The 24350-nt window shown below is 41.5% G+C and overlaps 1 protein-coding gene across 1 annotated transcript; it reads right to left on the reverse strand.

The window, feature by feature from the left end:
* On the reverse strand, positions 1–24350 carry LOC126198622 (splicing factor 3A subunit 2). Its single transcript, XM_049935077.1, has 5 exons — positions 24197–24350; positions 23741–23901; positions 17296–17429; positions 6137–6394; positions 1–576 (listed from the first exon to the last, which is right to left on the reverse strand). The coding sequence occupies exons 2-5, from the start codon at positions 23892–23894 to the stop codon at positions 202–204; spliced, it is 921 nt and encodes a 306-aa protein (XP_049791034.1). The 5' UTR covers positions 23895–23901; positions 24197–24350; the 3' UTR covers positions 1–201.

The raw sequence follows: 24350 nt of genomic DNA on the forward strand, positions 1-24350 counted from the left end.
TTGTATTAAAAATCTTTATTATTTTGAAAATGTGAAGAATATTAAATCTCAACTTCTGTCACTGAGATACATTCAGTTCTTTTGACTACGTATATACACTGTAAGGCAACAATAAATGTGTGCAAGTTCTGTGTCCTGTTAACAATCAAATTATTCTCAAAGTCTTTTTGAGATGACCAAAACAGGAAGTTTATGTCAAGTTTAAGCAATCTTAGGAGGGGGAGGAGGAATTATAGATACAGATTTAGGGGGAGGTGGAGGCACTGGATTGAAAACAGGAGGAGCAGGGGGCATCCCCGGCGGAGGCACGAGATTTCGAGGTGGCGGCGGCGGCTGAACGACTGGTGGAGGAGGTGGGACTGGAGGTGGCACTAAGTTGGGAGGTGGGTGCACAGCAAGCATCCCCACACCCACTCCAGACACTGGGGGCGGCGGGCCTGGCACAGCAGGCACTGGGACTTTAGCCACCGGCTTTTGCTCATTTTTAAATGCAAACTGCAAAAAGAACTGTTTTGTGTCTTTATTCCAGTGTGTCCAGAATTTTCCCTCTGTCTTTTCCACTTCACGGCTTGGGACCTGTAAAAGACAAGAGAATGTGTGATGATTGTACCAATTATTATATTTCATATCTAAAAACAAAGATGATGTAACTTACCAAACAAAAGTGCTGGCATGTTGATAGACACACACACACACGTACGTGCGGATGGATGTGTGTGTGTGTGTGTGTGTGTGTGTGTGTGTGTGTGTGTGTGCGTGCGAGTGTATACCTGTCCTTTTTCCCCCCTAAGGTAAGTCTTTCCACTCCCGGGATTGGAATGACTCCTTACCCTCTCCCTTAAAACCTACATCCTTTAGTCTTTCCCTCTCCTTCCCTCTTTCCTGATGAAGCAACCATTGGTTACGAAAGCTTGAATTTTGTGTGTATGTTTGTGTTTGTTTGTGTGTCTATCAACATGCCAGAGCTTTCGTTTGGTAAGTTACATCACCTTTGTTTTTAGATATAATTTTCCCACGTGAAATGTTTCCCTCTATTATATTCATATCATTAATTATTATATTTCTTTTTATAAAATACTAGACACAGGCAATTATGTTTATTATAAACAATGTTCTAATACTATTTTTCTTATTTGGTATTTACATTATTTTTATTTCTGTTATGTGAAGAATACTAATGTTAGAATCACTAATTACATACATCTCAGGAACTTTATATAATGCATCAAATTTTAAAATCAAATACGACTGGAATTTAATTAATTTTTAAAATACAGAAAAATAAATAAAAAATGAAGCCACAGCATTCTGTTAATTATAACTATAGGTTTTGTATTAGAATAGAAATATCTGGTTTTGAAAACTTAGATGATGAAAACATCTGCAAGAGGTTAAATAGCAGTAGTGGAAGAAACCAAAGATGTGACTGAGTAACCTGCCCCCCCCCCCCTCCCAGCTGTCATGCACTCAACCATGCACATGATCAGAAACAGAGTGAGTATGAGTCAAATGTTGCGGGTTGCACACTTTACATAGCGAGGTGCCGCTGTTACATCAGTCCTGTAACACCTTCCTTCCTTCCTCCCTTCTGTAGTTCCATGAGTATGACAAGTCTGTCACTTCATACTTGTCCACTCGTTCTCTCTTACTGAAATGTGCAGGAGTGAAGGCTAATTGTGACTAAGTACGGAAGTCGAGTACACTATCTTGCTGTTGTAAAGTAGCAGTGACAAGGCGAAATGACCGACTGTCATGATTAAATGGCACTCAATGAAGCTGCGCTTTGTTAGTGTGTGGAGGGTGTAAGACAAATTTTAAGTGATGCAGCGTATACAATTGCAAATATGTTTATTACAAGAGAAGGGACGTCTAAGTGTACACTTCAGATGAAAAACATACAAATGTTGTCTAATGCAAACGGTGTGGTTGTATTCTTGTTTATTCCATCTCCACCACAGAGCGATGTCACTGTCGTGTTTCTGCAATCAAAAAGCACAACATTTCTGTATCCTTTTGGTCGTGGCAAGTACCTCTAACTTTTTTGAAGACTGTTGTAAATTTATTTTCATAATTAATCCCAATTTAGAGAAGGCACTTCATCCTCATGTCATGATTTTTGTACTGTAACCACAGACTCGATAATGCCTTGCAAGTGTGTAAATGTCAATGTCAACACAATTGTAGACAGTCACTGAATAGACATCATATAATACAATAAACTTAAAGCCCTCACACACACACACACACACACACAAATATACACATCTATATAAATGTGCATTTATTGCTAAACAATCAGTCACTATACTGGTATGTAATAATTATCTAGTCCTGTGGTTGTATCTGTAGCAGCAATGCCACAAGTCTGCAATTATAATCATGTACTTGTTCTCCTCTCTATGTGGGATGTGTGTGATTGTACCCGACAACAAACTCAAGTGATGAGTTTTCGGTTAAACAGACAGCAGCAGTTACTTGTGAGTCAAGTCACTCAGCACACGGAAATGGCAAGTTTGGAGACGATGTTATGCTGCTTGCTGGCACGTTTAAAGCGAGTACACGAAGCTCATTTCTGATCCCTACCTCCACCCCCCCCCCTCCCGGCCATATATATATATATATATATATATATATATATATATATATATATATAAGAGGGAAACATTCCACGTGGGAAAAATATACCTAAAAACTAAGATGATGTGACTTACCGAACGAAAGCGCTGGCAGGTCGATAGACACACAAACAAACACAAACACACACACAAAATTCAAGCTTTCGCAACAAACTGTTGCCTCATCAGGAAAGAGGGAAGGAGAGGGAAAGACGAAAGGATGTGGGTTTTAGGGGAGAGGGTAAGGAGTCATTCCAATCCCGGGAGCGGAAAGACTTACCTTAGGGGGAAAAAAGGACGGGTATACACTCGCGCACACACACACACATATCCATCCACACATATACAGACACAAGCAGACATCTCACAAGCAGACATATTTAAAGACCATTGTCTGAAGAAGAAATAATGACGTTAAAACCTGTGGGAAGCGGATAAAAATTATCAGTGATGTGCGAAAAACGGAAATGGAAATAAAGTGAAAGATATTAGAACTAGCCGAAATGGTTGTTTAAAAGGTGAAAGGAACTGTTTGTGAACTAGAAATGGTGGTTTTATAGCGGCGGTAGTGTTGAAAGCAGCAAAAAAAAAATTTTTTTTTGTTATGGTTTGGAAGTGGGTTACGTATTATTGAGTATATATAGGCGGGATAAAATTGTCTTTAAACATGTCTGCTTGTGAGATGTCTGCTCGTGTCTGTATATGTGTGGATGGATATGTGTGTGTGTGCGCGCGCGCGAGTGTATACCCGTCCATTTTTCCCCCCTAAGGTAAGTCTTTCCGCTCCCGGGATTGGAATGACTCCTTACCCTCTCCCCTAAAACCCACATCCTTTCGTCTTTCCCTCTCCTTCCCTCTTTCCTGATGAGGCAACAGTTTGTTGCGAAAGCTTGAATTTTGTGTGTGTGTTTGTGTGTCTATTGACCTGCCAGCGCTTTCGTTCGGTAAGTCACATCATCTTAGTTTTTAGGTTAATAGAGGGAAACATTCCACTTGGGAAAAATATATCTAAAAACAAAGATGATGTGACTTACCAAACGAAAGCGCTGGCACGTCGATAGACACACAAACAAATACAAGCATACACACAAAATTCAAGCTTTCGCAACAAACTGTTGCCTCATCAGGAAAGAGGGAAGGAGAGGGAAAGACGAAAGGATGTGGGTTTTAAGGGAGAGGGTAAGGAGTCATTCCAATACCGGGAGCGGAAAGACTTACCTTAGGGGGAAAAAAGGACGGGTATACACTCGCACACACACACACATATCCATCCACACATATACAGACACAAGCAGACATATTTAAAGACAAAGAGTTTGGGCAGAGATGTCAGTCGAGGCAGAAGTGTAGAGGCAAAGATGTTGTTGAATGACAGGTGAGGAATGAGTGGCGGCAACTTGAAATTAGCGGAGATTGAGGCCTGGTGGATAACGGGAAGAGAGGATATATTGAAGAGCAAGTTCCCATCTCCGGAGTTCGGATAGGTTGGTGTTAGTGAGAAGTATCCAGATAACCCGGACGGTGTAACACTGCGCCAAGATGTGCTGGCCATGCACCAAGGCATGTTTAGCCACAGGGTGATCCTCATTACCAACAAACACTGTCTGCCTGTGTCCATTCATGCGAATGGACAGTTTGTTGCTGGTCATTCCCACATAGAATGCATCACAGTGTAGGCAGGTCAGTTGGTAGATCACGTGGGTGCTTTCACACGTGGCTCTGCCTTTGATCGTGTACACCTTCCGGGTTACAGGACTGGAGTAGGTGGTGGTGGGAGGGTGCATGGGACAGGTTTTGCATCGGGGGCGGTTACAAGGATAGGAGCCAGAGGGTAGGGAAGGTGGTTTGGGGATTTCATAGGGATGAACTAACAGGTTACGAAGGTTAGGTGGACGGCGGAAAGACACTCTTGGCGGAGTGGGGAGGATTTCATGAAGGATGGATCTCATTTCAGGGCAGGATTTGAGGAAGTCGTATCCCTGCTGGAGAGCCACATTCAGAGTCTGGTCCAGTCCCGGAAAGTATCCTGTCACAAGTGGGGCACTTTTGTGGTTCTTCTGTGGGGGATTCTGGGTTTGAGGGGATGAGGAAGTGGCTCTGGTTATTTGCTTCTGTACCAGGCCGGGAGGGTAGTTGCGGGATGCGAAAGCTGTTGTCAGGTTGTTGGTGTAATGTTTCAGGGATTCCGGACTGGAGCAGATTCGTTTGCCACGAAGACCTAGGCTGTAGGGATGGGACCGTTTGATGTGGAATGGGTGGCAGCTGTCATAATGGAGGTACTGTTGCTTGTTGGTGGGTTTGATGTGGACGGACGTGTGAAGTTGGCCATTGGACAGGTGGAGGTCAACGTCAAGGAAAGTGGCATGGGATTTGGAGGAGGACCAGGTGAATCTGATGGAACCAAAGGAGTTGAGGTTGGAGAGGAAATTCTGGAGTTCTTCTTCACTGTGAGTCCAGATCATGAAGATGTCATCAATAAATCTGTACCAAACTTTGGGTTGGCAGACCTGGGTAACCAAGAAGGCTTCCTCTAAGCGACCCATGAATAGGTTGGCGTACGAGGGGGCCATCCTGGTACCCATGGCTGTTCCCTTTAATTGTTGGTATATATATATATATATATATAAAGAAAGATGATGAGACTTACCAAACAAAAGCGCTGGCAGGTCGATAGACACACAAACAAACACAAATATACACACAAAATTCAAGCTTTCGCAACAAACTGTTGCCTCATCAGGAAAGAGGGAAGGAGAGGGAAAGACGAAAGGATGTGGGTTTTAAGGGAGAGGGTAAGGAGTCATTCCAATCCCGGGAGCGGAAAGACTTACCTTAGGGGGAAAAAAGGACAGGTATACACTCGCACACACACACATATCCATCCACACATACAGACACAAGCAGACAATATAACTAACTGATGTTTTGATGCTCCAGACTACTGTTTCCCCTTAGTGAATTGACAAAAGCAAGAGATACAAAATCTGACATGTATCATCTGACTTGCAGCACCTAATTGCTACTAACATTGGAAGTACACAAAAATCACAACACCTATTGTGGTCTCCTAGGGGGATTGTTGCGGCATCTGGCACTGTATATCTTTTACGCAGTTGTCTATGTCACTGTGACTATTCTACCAATGATAAATGTTGTCTAGATATTTCTTGTTATATGTCGCATTTGGGAAAAAAAAAAGTGTTTGAGATTATTATGCAAAGTATGTTCCTTTTCAAAAATAATCTGTGATTCTCTCTTTTAATAAGAAAACATTAAGGACTGTTTCTTTTGTTTCCTTTGTGAAAGGTTTCCTATTAGAAGACACTACGGTTATTTTATATTTTACAATGAAACATGGCTTTGTGTTGGTATAACTTAATGAAGTTCCATTATCTGACAATGCACTGTGAAATTTTGTCCAACCATGCAGTGTGGAATTCCTTTGTTATCTGCAAACTTAAGCATACACATAGATTATGAAAATTAAATACTAAAGTGCACAAGAATGTAAAATATCATACCTTAAATGCTATTGTTTCATATGGTTCAGCTGCAAATAGAAGATATTGCCACTTTCTGTCTGGAGGTTCAACCTTCTGTTCATATGCAGACATGAAACGATGCCGAGGAAGAACACCTTCTGCAATTTCAGGATAATCTATTTGAAACAGTAAACTCTGCTGCCCTGTTTCGGGATCCCGTTGCTTTGTCACACGGTAACCAGGACGACCAATCTTCACAAACTTCTTGGGTTCAACTCTTGGTTTTTCAGGTGCAGGCTAGAACATTGTGTACAAATACTATTAATTTCTGTTTAACTTTTCCTGCTACCCATATCTTTCTCAAAACCTGAAAAATCAAAGCTAAGCAGAAAAGTAAGAATGGAGAGACAGGTACTATAATTTGGCAACTGAGAACTTCTAAGCACCATATTGCCAAGCTTTGAATAAAACAGAGAATGATCATTATTTTGACATGGTGTTAGTTTAAAGAGAGTGTTTTATTAAGTACTACTTGCTGGTTTCAAGCAAGTGCTCATTTTCGAGTGCACAAATGGATGTTAACATATCATTCTTGTAAATAGATAATAAAATCATGTGACAAGCACAGTTATGTATAGAATGTGATTTTTGTTATACACATTGATTCAGCTGCTCTAGTGCTGGGTTTTATGCAACCTGCACCATCTTCAAATATCATGAACAAGAAATTCTTTCACTCGCTACACCCAAACTGTTAGTCCTACAGAAAAAGTGAACAGGACCTTTTTGAAGGAAATTTAAGGTAGTTTATGCTAGAGGCTATAGTTTTCCAATTTTTTTAAAAAAAATAACTCCGCACACATTTTTCTCAAATACCTCAACAGTGGCCTCCTGCGAAAACACACCCCAGTACAAAATTTAACTACATTAAATTTCCTACAAAAAGGTCATATCCAATTCTTCGATAGGACTAACAGTTTTCACATAGCAGTGAGAGAATATGAAAATCTAGAGCATGTTTTTTGAAGGCATTGGAGGTTGCATAAAACCGATTGGTAAGGGCACCTGACTCGCTCTGTATACAGCAAGTGTTATAAGTTTCAAATAATAGCATGAAACAACATGAGCTTACAACATACACTACTTATTCTATAACTTCAATTTTAAGATCAAACTACATGACAACTTGCAATGCAAAACAAACAAAACCTTTGTAACAGTGTATACATTATCATAAAGAAGGCGAAACCTACCATATACAAAAATGCAACTAGTATTTACATTAGAATATACAGATTTCTGTGTTTTACTGCTGAATAGAATAAATATAATGGAGCTGACACTAATGCAAACTATGAATGGTGTCTCTCAGCTTCATTAGCAGATAAAGGAGGGATAGGAAAGAGGAAGTGGAGCAGAATGACAGTTTAGCAGGACTGTCACTCTTTATCACTAGTTTAAGAAACTGACACAGAAAAGTACATCATCATCTTCTTCATATATTCGTTTCCCCTACTACGCCATTTATTGCCTGTTATGGGCCCCTCCTTTCTTTGCCTGGCGTGACATCTTTCTCGTTCTGATTTCAATTTTAAAACTTGCCAATCACTCTGGATCCATTCTCTGCAGGTGTTTCTTCCATCTTCAGTTTTCTTAGAACTTTTCTTGTACACCACCCACTTGTTTTTTTTCCCCCTTTAATGACCTGTGAGTCAACTGTTTGGGCCCAGGGCCAGGCAGCCACCAACACTTTGGCAGGCAAACATGTTGCTGCATACCTCTGTTCACGTGGACAGACCCTGATGCTACTGTAAGCCATCTTGTCCATGCTGGATAGCCTTTAATCTGCGGTGTGGGCAAACTGCTTGTTGTCCCTGCTGCAGTCAGCATCCCTGTGGGGTAGCTGTCATCATCACTCTACCGACTGCACAACAGTGCCGACAGTCGCACCTCTTCAGCACTGGTTTTCATGTTGATATGTCAGAGAACAACCTGGCGTCCATGCACCATTATATTGTTATCCCGTGCAGAGTGATGTACTACCGGTTTCCTGATAATAAAAACTCTTTTCCGCCATCCACTGTAGTGTCTGTCACTCCTGGCCATTATAATTGGTATCAGACACAGGACTGACAACTACAGTTGCACCTGTATACTGCCTGAAGAGGAATATTACCTGCCAAATAATTGCATTGTATAAAAGTAGAAAAATCAGTAACGCTAGAATCACTTTAGTAGCAAAAAAGATGTAAAACACTCTTTACTATGCTATTTTTCATATCATTCGGCTACATAGATTTAAGGAAACCACGAAAAACCTAAATGGTGATACAAAAAACAACTTTAAATCCCATTTTTCCCATTAATAGGCCAGTTATGTCCCAGTCTACATTGTGCCACAATTAATTTTCAGACTATACGAGAATTTAATTCCTATTTTATTTCTCTTCCTTTTGGAACCTAAAAATTTTTGCCTCCCGCAGAAAGGGAAACAGATGTGTAACACAGTTCCAACACAACTTTCATTCATGAAAGGCAATTTCTGAAGCACTATTTTGACATTTTCAGACAGATAAAAAATGAATACTATACACTTCATAAGTGATTCATGAAACTCAGTTTGAACAAAAATCAAAGATGCTCGCTCATTATTATAAGCTCTGTGACAGAAAGAACTATCACCAGTTAAATCATAAGATATTGGAAAAAATGACATACGACCTTTGGGCATTAAGTGACTGACTAATTATGTTGTTTTATTTGTTATGTTTTTACCCACAGTGACATGATCACTTCACAATGCCACACCGTGGAATACTGAACATTGATTGTTTTGTAAAAATATGAAAAATTAAATAGTGAGAAAAAGTCATTGCTAAAAACTCTAAACAGGTAACTAGAAATAAAAATTGTTGTAGCAGATCATGTTGAGGAGACAGTGCAGATCATTTTTTGACGATGAAATGCCATTCTAGAAACACCCAGCTGCTCAGCGTATGATAAAAGAGCTCAACTGACACTCTTTCTACTCAATGTTATTTCAGTTACAACTGGCTTTTCTGTTACAGTGGCATACTGCCAGAAGTTGGTGTTATGAAGGAATAAGCATCCTTACAGTGGATTGTATTTGCTTCTGTGAGGATTTTCAAATTACCACTCATTACAGAGTACACTCCGTGGTCCTTTTCAGCTGATATGGCATTGGCATCTTAAGCCTCCCTGCAGTGTTATATGGTGTAAATGGGTGTAAAGCTGTATGGCCTGGCTTGCGGCGTACACCTCCTTGGATGTGAAAATAGAAGGGCATTTGTATCATAGGATAACATAAGTATAAAACAGCTAACTTAGCTATCATATCCTTAGTGTGCTTTTAAATGTATCTTGTTATGATATTAGACACAATTCCAGCAATCAAATTAGGAGTATGCAGCCAACAACTATAATGATTAATGTAGGAGTGAGGTGTGTGTGTGTGTGTGTGTGTGTGTGTGTGTGTGTGTGTGTGTGGTGCCTAGTTATCCACCACAGTAATTAGAGAATGATTGGGTACCAGTTCCAGCTCTGGTGACAAGAAGGAATGTTAGAGCAGGCAAGGCAAGTGATATTACTTTCAACGTCCGCCCCGGTAGCTGAGTGGTCAGCGTGACAGACTGTCAATCCTAAGGGCCCGGGTTCGATTCCCGACTGGGTCGGAAATTTTCTCCGCTCAGGGACTGGGTGTTGTGTTGTCCTAATCATCATCATTTCATCGCCATCGACACGCAGGTCGCCGAAGTGGCGTCAAATCGAAAGACCTGCACCAGGCGAACGGTCTACCCGATGGGAGGCCCTAGCCACATGACATTACTTTCAACAAGAGAAGGAAAATGAGGGTTCTGATGACACCAACGAAATGGTAGGAATGTACATAGATAGGCAGAAAGACCCATTATTGTATGATTACACGATTGCAGACCTATCAATGGAAGGAGTAATGTCCATATGCTTATGATGCCATCTAAAGTGGAATAACTACATAAAACTAATTGTAGGTAAGGCAGTTGCCAGACAGAGATTCACTGGAGGAATGCGCAGGAAATTTTGTCCATCTACAATGGAGGTAGCTTACAAAATCTTTCTTTGGTCAATACTTGAATAATTCCCATCAGTCTGGGACCCATACCAGATAAGACTGATAGAGGAAATAGAGAAGATCCAAAGAAGAGCAACACATTTCATTACCCAGATTCATTTAGTAAGCGTGCAAGTGCCACACAGATTCTCAGCCAAATCCAGTGGTACACACTGCAAGAGAGGAGTTCTGCATTAAGGTCTGCTTTACAGTTAAAGTTCTGAGCACGTATATTCCTAGAAGAATATCTTGCAAAAAGATCATGAAAGCAAAATTAAAGAGATATGAGCTCACATGGAGGCTTACCAGCAATCTTTCTACCTGCAAACCATTCACATCTGGAACGAGGAAAGGGGAAAGTGACAGTGGTACACAAGGTACCTTCCACCACACACCCTTAGGTGGCTTTTGAAGTACAGAAGTAGATATATACGGGTAGTCCATTGGAAAAAGAACAAGGTAACACAAAATGTACTGTATAATTACAATGGCTTAACTGACTGGTCACAATCACACTATTTTTTACACTGCTGCTAATGGCTTCAACATATGTGGCAACTTTTTATTGTCTTCTTCACTGGTTTCACAATCATTCATCATGACAGCATCCAGATTATAAGCAAAGCAGTCTAAGGCCCGTGGCAAAAAGAGTTAATTCAGGGCTAGTAACCTTGATAACATCCCTACAGTATTTATGTGTAACCAGCAAAGAAGTAGAAAAAGTGGGTGTCTCCTCCCACTCCACCCCCCACCCTGTCTCCTCCAGCCCATTGGGGTGAGTGCTGACAAGAGCAACTCCACTGCAAGCGTGCTCTGAATGTAGGCATCTCAGCCTGCTGATACCAGGACACATTAGGGAGAAAAAGTGTAATTACAAATTGCATGTAGGTTTAACTTAATTTCATGTAAGCTGATTAAAATCTATATCTTGAAGCCTTATAGTAATACAGTATGCCAAAAAAGAGAGAGAGTGTATTATGAAACTGCAGCATACTTTTCTTTTTCATGTAATTACCATGGTTTGTCATAGCCACTAGACAGCTAACCTTACATATGATAGCAAATAAATAAAAAACTCAGTGACATTTTCATTCACATTCTTGAAGGAATATAAATACATGCATTTACTGAAACAAAGAAAGTCTTCCTTGCAAGCTATTTAACAGTTACGATTTTCCATGGATATAGACTAATTAGTTTTTAGAGAATGTGTGACAATGTCAAAGTTTGGGAGGGTGAAGAGAACTGTCCCTCTGGTTCAGAACTGCAGGGCAGAGCACACCCTCACCCACCGCTTCTTCCATTGCCAACACAGTCTGTCATTATGCTCTCCCATGTTCGGGGCTTAACACAACATTCAGAAAAAGTGGAGAGGGATAATGGTAATTTTTTTTCTTTTTTCTTTTCTTCCCCCCCCCCCCCTGGAACTGATAGTATCTGCACAAATTAAAGGGCAACTGTGACTGGTCAATGAAATTACTGAGATTCAACTGACAATCATTGCCCTGCCAGGCATGGCCATATAGACATAATGTATATGACACCTTTCTTCATCTAGCAAGGGAGCTGTTAACAAAACTCAAACCATGATGTGCTGCTTGTGTGGAAAAATGTTATCAAACCAATCCTGAGAACATATAATTTCATTCTCATTTGACGAATTCCAAACAGGCATTGAGAGTAGTAGTGGTTCAGGGCCTAGGTACCTATAGCCACAGAATGTAGCACAAAGCTAAATGCAGAGGATCTTGTATTAATGTATGCACACCAGTTTTCAAGGCTGCTCCCTCCAGGAGGCGGCAGCACAGCAGAATCAAACAAGCTAATTCTACACTGAAGCTTAATTATTTCCACAAATGCTCACTTGGGCAGAGGACTGGTAAAAAGCCCTACCTAGCAGCACCTCGTCTCCAACTACCTCTACGAGCAGAGCCAGAGGTCATCCTGCCCCCAACAAACACTCTTTCACTCGAACACGACTTGAGGATAAAAGTTATTAACTGACAGGGGGACCTTAAGGACAGCCTTTTGATTTTCTTCACAGGATTTGAAGGCCAGAGCCCAGGTATAAATATCCTAAAATAGAATGACATATTTCTCCAAAAAAATATAAAATAAATTGTCTGTGAACATTAGAATATTTCCGAGTGCTGCTTAGTACAAAACATTTCGAGCTTGTTAACGTAACTGAACATATAGCAACAAATCTCTATAATATTTTTGTGAGGGTGTTATCAGTCATCTCAGCACTGAGCCAACACCAAACGGGCTTCTCGGAACTCCTCTTTTGTGGAGAACCAATCATACCTGTAATAGAGTACTACTATAATGGGGATCACCACTACCAAAGGTATTCTATCATGTCCCTTCCTCTTTAGTATGCTTCTAACATAATGACTTAGTCAAATGCGAGATCATGTTACAAAGAGTTTGGACATCGTGTACCTGAGGTGGGGCGTGGGATCCAGCCTGGTACTCACGTAAACAACATGCTGGCTGCTTGGTACACTGGCGCTCAGTGCGCGCGCGCGCGCGTGTGTGTGTGTGTGTGTGTGTGTGTGTGTGTGTGTGTGTGTGTGTGGGTGGGTGGGGGGACAACAAAGGAATTATGAGACTTAGGTACAATGAAAAGTTGGAATTCTCTTTCTGCTACAATTGAACACACAGGACAACAAGCTGCATATGGAATTATTTAATGTTTATTACATCAGCATTATGACATTTCAATTTCATGTCAATATCATTTAATGATATCTTTTAACAGAAGAAACATTACTCTAAATCTAAATAGGATGGAAACACTTTTGCTTTGTAAATAACGTAACAAGAACACTCGTGAACAAAGTGAAACTAATAGCTACAGGGACTTTCATGACAAGCAATTAATTTTATTTTTTGCAACATGAAAGAATTTAAAAAATACATCCTATATTTGTTCAATAGCAGTGGTAAGAAATAACTCATTGGACACTTCTTAATGTAAAGAAAGAATATGCATACGCAAGAATAGCTAAATGTATCAAACACTCTGATGGGTAAAAACCCCTAATGCTCTGTGGGATTGAATGCTGCCTGGTGGCATCTTGGGCACACAATATAGAAATGAAAGTAAACAAGTGGAGCAGAAATGGAAGGGGAATCATCCCAGTTAGTGTTCAGGGTGCAAATAGGGAAAACCAGGGCATAAGCAACTTTGACAATGGCAGAGCATTACGGCCTGGCACCTGAAAATGAGCACCTCAGAAATAGCAAAGCTGGTTTGCTGTTTGCGTAGTACCGTTGTGATGATCTACGGATAGTAGGTGTCGAACATCCACGCTATGTTATAGGATGTGGAGGTTGGAAGCTCGACACTCTTTGAAGCATGATCTGTGGCAGATCTGACAACAGAGTACTATGCTGGTGTAGGCACAAGTGTGTTGGAGGACATCATTCAGCAAACATTACTGAACATGGGACACTACAATGGATGATAACTGTTACCATGTTGGCCTAACATCAGTAATTACGAATGCAATGAGGATGGGGTCACTGAAATTGTACTGTGAACCCATGGAAACATGTCACATTGTTGGCTGAATCATGTTTCTTGCTACACTAGCTCAAAGGTCATGTACAGATATACCATCTTCCAGGCAAATGGTGTATCACAACATACACCGTGCCATGGACAAAGGCTGCTGAGGTCAGTATCATGCTACAATAGGGCAGTAACCAAAGGCACAATGACAACTGTGGACTATGTGAACACTGCTGACGACCACTTGCACCCCTTTACGCTTGAGGTGCTCCCTGATGGTAATGGATATTCCAGCCAGATAACTGCTTACATCACAAGGCCAGAATCACACTACATTTGTTTGAGGAGCACAATACAGAAATCACATCAATGCCAGATTCACCTGATCTGAATCTGACTGAACACATCTGGAATGCTATCAGGCAACAGCTCCGTTCCCACAAGCCACATGTGCGTAGACATCTAGTCACACATACCTCAGGAAACCTACCAAAAACTTGTTGAACCCATGCAATGCAGAACTGCTGCTATATTTTGTTCTAAAAGTGGACTAATGCACTATTCAGCAAGTGGTCATCATATTGTGGCTCATCAGTGTATGTACAAAGTGTCTACCAATATATTTTTTTTAAGAAACAGCAATTGTGTTTCTAATTGTGTTGTGGCAATTTAACATACGAGCCAGGTACGGACTCAAAACTGGATTTCCTGCTTTTTGCGAGCAGTAGCCTTAACCTTTAGGCTGTCTGAGAATGCCAAAACCTACATTGTCACTGATTTTTCCGCCTACAACTTTTGAACACAACTACCGGTGCTTCTCTCACAAGGGTGACATGGGAGCAGCACCACTCTGAGGGACCAGAACTGGTGGAGTACATGGCTTTTCCTGCCATAAGGGATACATATGAAATGAATTAAATCTCCTGAAATGAAGTGAATGTTTTGTTGACAAAAATATTGTGTCTACTGAGGTCGAAGTAGAGTGTGATTGTTAAGTTATCTGGACACGTTTAACAGGGCTAGGAGAAATAAAGTTAATTGTTGGGTGTTATTACCGGCCACCAGGTCTACCGTGACAGTTCTAGAATCATTCAAAGGGAGTCTACACTCTGTATCATAGAAGTGCCCGGATCATGCTATATTAGTCGGAGGCGACTTCAACCTACCTAGTATATACTGGGATGCTATGGATTCATTACAGGTGGTACAGACATGCCGTACACATCCGAAAACTGTCTTGAGCAGGTAAATCGACAGCCAATGCATAATGGAAATATTTTAGATCTGGTAGCCACGAACAGACCAGACCTCATCGACAATGTCAGTGTTGAGACAGGGATTAGTGATCATGATGTTGTCATTATGACTATGGTTACGAAAGTTAAAAAGTCGGTCAAGAAGGCTAGGAGAGTATTCTTACTAGAAAGAGCGGATAAGCAGTTGTTAGCATCCCACTTAGTAAATGAATCGACTTCATTTACTTCCGGTACGATGGACGGGGAAGAATTATGGGCAAATTTTAAACACATTGTAAATCACGCGTTGGAGAAGTATGTGCCGAAAAAGTGGGTTACGGATGGAAAAGACCCACCGTGGGTTAACAGCGCAATTCGGAGAATGCTCAGGAAGCAAAGACAGTTGCACTCGCGGTACAAGAAAGATCGGGAGAATGAGGACAGGCAAAAATCAGTAGAGATTCGTGCTGCTGTAAAAAGAGCGATGCGCGAAGCTAACAACCACTACCACTGTCATACCTTAGCAAAAGATCTTGCTGAAAACCCAAGGAAATTCTGGTCTTACGTAAAATCGGTAAGCGGATCAAAGGCTTCCATCCAGTCACTCACTGATCAATCTGGCCTGGCAATGGAAGACAGCAAAACGAAAGCTGAAATTTTAAATTTAGTATTTGAGAAATCTTTCACGCAGGAGGATCGTACAAACCTCCCGCCGTTTGAATCTCGTACAGATTCTTGTATGGAGGACATAGTGATAGACAACCCTGGGGTTGTGAAGCAGCTGAATGGGTTGAAAATAAATAAATCGCCAGGTCCTGATGGGATTCCAATTCAGTTTTACAGAGAGTACTCTGCTGCATTGGCTCCTTACTTAGCTTGCATTTATCGCGAATCTCTTGCCCAACGTAAAGTCCCGAGCGACTGGAAAAAAAGCGCAGGTGATGCCTGTATATAAGAAAGGTAGAAGGACGGATCCTCAACATTACAGACCAATGTCATTAACATCGGTTTGTTGCAGGATTCTCGAACATATTCTCAGTTCGAATATAATGAATTTCCTTGAGACAGAGAAGTTGCTGTCCATGCATCAGCACGGCTTTAGAAAGCATCACTTCTGCGAAATGCAACTCGCCCTTTTATCACATATCTTGCGAACCATGGATGAAGGGTACCAGACGGATGCCATATTCCTTGAATTCCGCAAAGCGCTTGACTCGGTGACCCACTGCAGACTCCTAACTAAGGTACGAGGATATGGGATTGGTTCCCAAATATGTGAGTGGCTCGAAGACTTCGTAAGTAATAGAACCCAGTACGTTGTCCTCGATGGAGAGTGTTCATCGGAGGTGAGGGTATCATCTGGAGTGCCCCAGGGAAGTGTGGTAGGTCCGCTGTTGTTTTCTATCTACATAAATGATCTTTTGGATAGGGTGGATAGCAATATGCAGCTGTTTGCTGATGATGCTGTGGTGTACGGGAAGGTGTCGTCGTTGAGTGACTGTAGGAGGATACAAGATGACTTGGACAGGATTTGTGATTGGTGTAAAGAATGGCAGCTAACTCTAAATATAGATAATTGTAAATTAATGCAGATGAATAGGAAAAAGAATCCCGTAATGTTTGAATACTCCATTAGTAGTGTAGCGCTTGACACAGTCACGTCGATTAAATATTTGGGTGTAACATTGCTGAGCGATATGAAGTGGTACAAGCATGTAATGGCAGTTGTGGGGAAGGTGGATAGTCACCTTCGGTTCATTGGTAGAATTTTGGGCAGATGTGGTTTATCTGTAAAGGAGACCACTTATAAAACACTAATACGACCTATTCTTGAGTACTGCTCGAGCGTTTGGGATCCCTATCAGGTCGGATTGAGGGAGGATATAGAAGCAATTCAGAGGCGGGATGCCAGATTTGTTACTGGTAGGTTTGATCATAATGCAAGTGTTAGGAAAATGCTTCAGGAACTCGGGTGGGAGTCTCTGGAGGAAAGGAGATGTTCTTTTCGTGAATCGCTACTGAGGAAATTTAGAGAACAAGCATTTGAAGCTGACTGCAGTACAATTTTACTGCCGCCAACTTATATTCCGCGGAAAGACCACAAAGATAAGAGAGATTAGGGCTCGTACAGAGGCATATAGGCAGTCATTTTTCCCTCATTCTGTTTGGGAGTGGAAAAGGGAGAGAAGATGCTAGTTGTGGTACGAGGTACCCTCCGCCACGCACTGTATGGTGGATTGCGGAGTATGCACGTAGATGTAGAAGTAGTACAGAAAGCTATGACAAACACTTAAACAGAGAACTGTCAGCAATTTGAGCTGCAAGTACAGACCTGTTGTGGTGACTCCTTTGCTTCTTTAGCAGCACGACGAGCCAAATTTGCCTGATGCTTCTTTCCCTGTGTGTGTGCCAAATAGCTCCCTTCATTGTTATGCAGTGTGAGGCAAAGTTTACACTCATATGACCCTGGAAGAAAATAAAAGAAAAATAATTATTATGGTTGCCTCAGAAATTGTTAATTTTATCACAGACGATGGGTTAGTTATTGCGGACAATGCGATGAAGGCAGGAATCAGCTGTGGCCTCGTCCAAAAACGAATTGCGGCACCAATGTTCCAGAAAGTCAATGAGCAGTGGGCCCTTGCTTTCAAAGAAAAATGTCATTGTGACTTTCCTGGAGCTGGCATGAACAGCTTTGGATTTTTGTGGTAGGGATGAATCCATGCGTTTCCAATGTTGGCCCTGATGATTGCTCTCCAGCTCAAAATGATGACATCGTATTTCTTCTCGCATGACAATATGAGACAGGTAACAATAGTCTTCATTGTGACATCATACCAGGTGTTGCAGTGATGGCAACATTCAGTTCAACTTCTGCTCATTCATCACACTGTGGGGAACCCACTGTGCACAGATTTTTTGGACTCTGTCATGATGGCGTGAGCAGTACCAGAGAGCACTTTTTCACTTCCCACAGAACACCAGTGTTATGCGGAACACAGTTTGGGAAACACTAATGTAGAGGAATTTTTCCCAGACACCTAGAATCCCAGGACCTTCACTTGGTTCAAATATATCATGACATTGACAGAGTGGGGGCACACCTTCCACTCTCCTCCAAAACCTCAACACTGTCTCCCCCATTCCCTTTACCTGATTCTCAGCCCAGCAATCCACTTTCCTCAATGTCAACCGCCACCTCAAGGATGGCTACGTTAGTAACCCCATCCACATCTATCTTACCAACCACTAACAGTACCTCCTCTTAGACCACTGTCACCCTTTCCACACCAAGAAGTCCCACAAAAATACGCAGATGGTCTCAGTGAAGCCTTCACAGGCAGAAATTACCCTCCTAACTTTTCCAGAAACTGATCTCCCATGTCTTGCCTCCCGAGTCACTCACTAGTCTTATACAGCCACTGTCTGACCACACATTTTCTTCTAACTTATTTTAAATTTTATTATGACTACTGTGTTATTAGTTATGATTTAAAATAGAAGTAACCACTGAATAAAACAAGTTTTCCTCACTTTTAAAAATGTTATTAAAATAAACACGGTGTTTCTCAAAATATTCTGTGAGAGGAAAAGTTTGGAAACCCCTACTACAGATGGCCAGTGAACAGGTCGACGTAGGATGGTGCCATGCAGGTGCCCAATGCTTACAATGGATTTGTTTCTGGGCGATACTTTCGATGGAGAAGTATCTTGTCATTTATGTGCTGGGAAAGGAAATGTTCAATAGCACCAATGCCCTGGCCACTGTGGACGTTAGTGGAGAGAGAGTTGGTATAAACACTGAAATGAAATTTGTCAGGTGGTAAGGGAATAGGAAGAATGGAGAGTCAGTAGAGGAAAAGGTTAGTGTACTTTACTTAGAAAAGAAGGTTACAGGTAACAGGCTGAAAGTGTTGGTCCACAGCATCGAAGATTCTCTCTGTGGATGAACAGTAACCAACCACAATGGAGTGTCCTGGGCGGGTTGGGTTTATTTACTTTAGGTAGAGCCTCTCCACCAGATAACCCCTGCAGTTCATAACCACTGTGGTGGAGCCTTCTTCATCAGGTAGGATTATAAGGTCAGGATCAATTTTGAGGTGGTGGATTGCAGTTCTTTCTGTGGATGTGAGGTTGGTTTCCATTGTGCATTTGGTGAACGATGGTGAAGCAAGACTCAAGGTCAGGAAATTCTGGAAAGTTGACAATGGACAACTTGAGGACAATAGGGATGGCTCATGGTTAGAAAAAAAGGGTAAACTGAGTAATACAAGTCACAATATTGGTTATAGATCAGTTTTAATTGGTAGGATTACTGGCAAAAAGTGTTTTCATTTAGGGATCACAAAGAGGAGAGAAGGTCTCTAATAAGACCAGCATGACTGAATTTGGGAGTGAGGCAAAAGACAGGGCCTTTGGGAAAGTCTGATACTTCTGTGAAACTGCAGCTTTTAGAGAACAGGTTCATGATTGTATTGTAGGCATATTTGTTCTCTGTGTTCTATAGAGTGTCAGGAGGGAGTTTCTGCGGGTATAAGAAAAGTAGCATGACTACACCAGAAGTTTGGCAGATATGAGGAGGTGCAGAGAAGGTTTGATGGAGGCTCTTGTTGCTTGGGTCAACCGTTGTAGTCTAGTGCAGGAACATGAGATGAGTAGACTTAACGGCTTTCTTGATTGTTTGTTTTGTTTGAGGGTGCAAAAACAGCTAGGGTCATACGTGCCCATGTCAAAACTGTAGAAGAGGAGACAGAGAGAGGTGTCAAAAACAACTACACATTAATCCCTATCGACGGAAGGGACGTGGAGAAAGGTCTAGAAATACGCCACAGCGAAACGGAGATCCTGAACTAAAAATTAAATGGCATTTGCCATATTGCTATGACGGATAAAAAGTAAAACAGTAAAACATGGTCGACAGCCCGCATGTCATTTGCTAAAATAACCGGTAATTCAGACAGCTAACACAAACGAGAACGTAAGTGGTTAAAAAAAGGGCACTCCATCAAGAAATGGTGGACCGTCAAAGGCCGAGCGCAAAGAATACAAAGTAGTGGGGGAGCACCACTTAACAAATGGCGATGGCTAAAAAGACAGTGCTCGATACGCAATCTAGCTAAAATGATGTCATGGCGAGAGGGCCAAGAGGAAGTTCTCCAAGCCACTGAGAGAGACTTAATGACCAGGAACTTGTTCCCATGAAGGGAGGACTAGTGGTGATGCCAGTGATACCATCTGCTGACAGATGACAACACAAAGATCATCGAAGGGAATGTAAGAACCAGCAGGCAGAGACGCGAGGACTGCAACCTTGGCAACGGCTTTGTTTCCTGTTGGACTGATGTGACCAGGAACCCACATAAATATCACAGTTCTCCATCAAGAGTGAGGAAGTGAGAGCTTTCCTGGACCCGTTGTACTAAGGGGTGGATGATGGTGTACAGCACACAGAGGCTTTGAAGGGCAGAGAGAGTTGGAATAGATGACACAATAGAAAAGCCTATGTTGCCGGATGTACCGCATGGCCTGAAACAGGGCGAAGAGCTCTGCTGTAAACACTGAGCAGTGTTCTGGAAGCTGATACCAAAACATGTTGGAGCCAATGACGAAGGCACACCTGACACCACAATCAGTCCGAGAGCCACCAGTGTACACAAAGGTACTATTGCGAAGTTCCGTGTGAAGGTCGTGAAACTGAAGGTGATAGAGTGGGGCTAGAGTAGTTTCCTTAGGAAGCGAATGAAGGCCAAGGCGAACACGAGCTGCCGCATGAAGCCAAGATGGCTTTCCACCGGGAAAGTTGCAGGTAGCGTGAAGTTAAGCAAGAGCCGAAAGCGAACTCAGGAGGTTACAGAGAAGAGGGACGCACCCCATACTGCCGATCGAAGGAGTCATTGAAGAAGGAGGCATAGGATGGGTGGCCACACATGGCAGACAAATGGCAATATCTGCTGAGGAGAAAATCACAGCGACAGGACAGTGGTAGTTCAGCAGCTTCTGCATTCAGACTCTCAATTGGGCTAGTGGAAAAGGCGCCAGTGGCCAAATGGATGCCATGATCGTGGATAGTATTGAGATGGCATAAGAGGTACAGACGTGCAGATGCATAAACAAAACACCCATAGTCTAGTTCCAAACGGACAAGGGACCGATAGGAACGGAGTAAGGTGGTTCGCTCTGCTCCGCACAAAACACCACTGAGGATATGTAGGACACTGAGGGACCGCATACAGCGGGCTGCCGGGTAACACACAGGGAAGGACCAAGAAAGTTTCCTATTTAGCATGAGCCCCAGGAATTTCGTAGTTTCAATGAACGGAAGGGCAACACGCCCAAGATGTAAAGACGGTGGATACAACCAACTGTGCCGCCAGAAATTCATACAAATGGTTTTGTCAGTGGAAAAATGAAAGCAATTGTGGATGCTCCATGATTAAAGATGAGCGAGACATCACTGAAGACGCCACTCAATGGGACAGGTCCGTGGAGGACTGCAATTGATGGCAAGATTGTCAACGAAAAGGGAGCTAGAGATGCCCGGCGGGAGACAGGCCATTATAGGGTTAATGGCAATAGCAAAGAGGACTACGCTCATTTTTGATGAAACCCTGAGGCACATAGTTTTCCTGGATAAAGGTGTCCGACAAGGCAGAAACCACATGTACTTCGAAAACTCTGTCTTTTAAAAATTCCTGAAGGAAACGGGGCGGCGGTCACAGAAGCCCCATGTCTAGAGAGTACATAGGATACCACAGTCCTCCAGCAGGTGTCACAGGCTTTCTTCAAATCCACATTTGTTGTGTACTTTAGAAATAACTTGAGCACCAACAGCATCAGCTACTACATTGTAAGTGACACACACACACACACTTTTTTAGTGAAGTTAATAGAAGATCTAGCATCAGCTGGGGGCGGATGGGGGGGAGGGGGGGGGGGGGGGGGGGAACATGCACATTTCCTACTTGGTGATGGGTCAGCAGCACAATACAAAAACCTGAAAAATTTCCTGAATCTTTGCCACCATCAAAATTACTCTGGAATCTTAGCTGAATGGATGATTATTATTATTATTTTGTGCTATACGCCAAGGAAAATCCCCATGTGATGGAGTTGGAGGAACAGTAAGGCATCTGGCAACAAGAGCAAGCCTTCAAAGACCAACTCAGGAGCAGATTTTGACACCAACATCACTGCAATCCAATTCATGTTTCTTTGGAAAGAAGAAACAGAAGCATTAAAAACTGAGCAGGGATAAAGGTTCCTAAATGGCTGCACAGAACCAGTATCAAGAAGTCTGAATCATCACTATGTGTGATTAAATAAAAAATAAGCTAGCATTAAGGAGTATCCAGTAATATAAATTGCTTTGTGGCAGATCTTGACCACAGTCGAAGACCAGTTTCTTATAGAAATATGGCAGCGTTACAACTAAGCCAATACATTGACTCTATTTAAAATGGAAAATGGTGGATTGGTAATGTCTCTGAAGTTTCAAATGATGAAAATAATGTATTAGTCAGGTTCACGCATTCCATTGGAACTGCACATTCATTCTACTGGCCAGCCAGGCACGATATTTGTTGGATTCCAAACCAACACAATATTTCTGCCACTCCAGCTCCATCAGCAACAAGACTGGGCTGACAATACAGCTTGCCAGAATCAGCTGTAATTACTATTATCAACACATTTCAGTAACTGAACCAATGCAAACTGAAACACTATGGTTTGTGCGCCGTAAACAGTAAGACTGCAGTAGTTGCAAAGCCATCATGGACCAACGCAAGTTTGTGCGAATGTATATGTTTTGAACCTAATAAAAACAAGTTTGTTTGTTCTTAATCACAATATTTCAAGAACAAAAATTTTTTTCTGATCAAACAATGTGAACTTTTTTTTAAATGGTGCCAAGAAAAACGATTTGAGCAACCCCTTTTGAGATATGGCCTCTTGAAAGTGAGCCAAATTTCACTAATAAAATTTTTAAGTAGATCTTTAACTTTGATAACTCCATTATTATTTGAGCAATCAAGGTGCCACCTGCAAAGTTTCTGACATGCTTCAGATGACTAAACAATCTGCTTTAGTAAGTTATTCTTTCACTAGATACAAGCTGATAAAGTATAGTACAAATTTGTTTTGACAGGATTTATGAGCCACCGTGATATGATAAATTTACCACAGCTTGGGGTTTTGTTCTACAACTAAACTACTGAACTGAAAAAGTTCAAGAGGATCACTAAGTATCAGCATGACAGGTCCCTTAGATCATGAGCTATGATAAAATGAAGTTGAGGAGTTATTCACTTAAGTCACAATGTCAAACAATTAGGTTCCAGAAAAAGATCATTAGTGGCCCAACCACACAGCTTATTGACTGTAATTTCTTAAGAGCCCATGAAAGTCTTGTATGTACATTCTGTAAAAATTTCATCCAAAATTAAGATGGTTGGGTTAGTTAGGAGCTTAACTAAATGTAGGCTACATGACATGAGATGACCTCACTGCAGTCTTTTTGCATCATTTAAATTACGAGCACAAGACATTAAAATTTCTCAACTGTGTATGTGTAAATGTTCCTTGGTCTGTTAGAAAACTTACATAGCAAATGTGAACAATGGGGCCATCTCTAAGAGTAGATCAATTGACATGGAGTGTAGACTTTCTTACGTTATTACACAAAGCCCACACATCAATATACACAAAAAGATGACCTTTAAAATTAATTAAGAAGACACGATATTTAAATCAGAAATGATACAAGAACTTCTACTAACCAAGATGATTTTTCATAAAATAAGGATCCTTATTGAGATCAATAGTCTCAAGGGCCAATTGACGAAGCCTTTCACGACGGTCACGATTACTTTCTGACCATGATGCTTGACCACCTCCTCCAGTCTTCCCACCGGGTCGGTTCTGGAAATCCATCTTCTACCTATCAATATTAAAACAAAAATTGGTTATATCACATAATGACCACGACAGGAAAACTGTCAAGATAAGGCTTTCGAGGGGGGATGTTTCAAAGCAACAAAGTACATCTATGAATATTACACGTATAATTTATCTTAATAGTATGAGCGAAACAAGCTTCCAAGTTATTAAGAAAGGGTTTGACATTATTAAACACGGATATAAAAAAAGAAGTCTGTAAAATTTATGTATGTAATAATAGCTACTTAAAGGTAATTGCTAATTTAAAACTGTTGCAAAAAGTTAGAAGGACTAACAGTTTAATTCGAACTTCTGTAAAGTAAACACAAAGCATCAACAAGCAACCATCTTCAACACACAATCAAAAACAACAAAACTGAATTGCGGACAGTTGACACACATCTTAACAAAGACACTACAACCAACTGTTGCCAAAGTATGTCTTTGAAA

The sequence above is a fragment of the Schistocerca nitens genome, chromosome 8 (genome assembly GCF_023898315.1).
Source record: "Schistocerca nitens isolate TAMUIC-IGC-003100 chromosome 8, iqSchNite1.1, whole genome shotgun sequence".
In the NCBI taxonomy this organism is placed as follows: Eukaryota; Metazoa; Arthropoda; class Insecta; order Orthoptera; family Acrididae; genus Schistocerca; species Schistocerca nitens.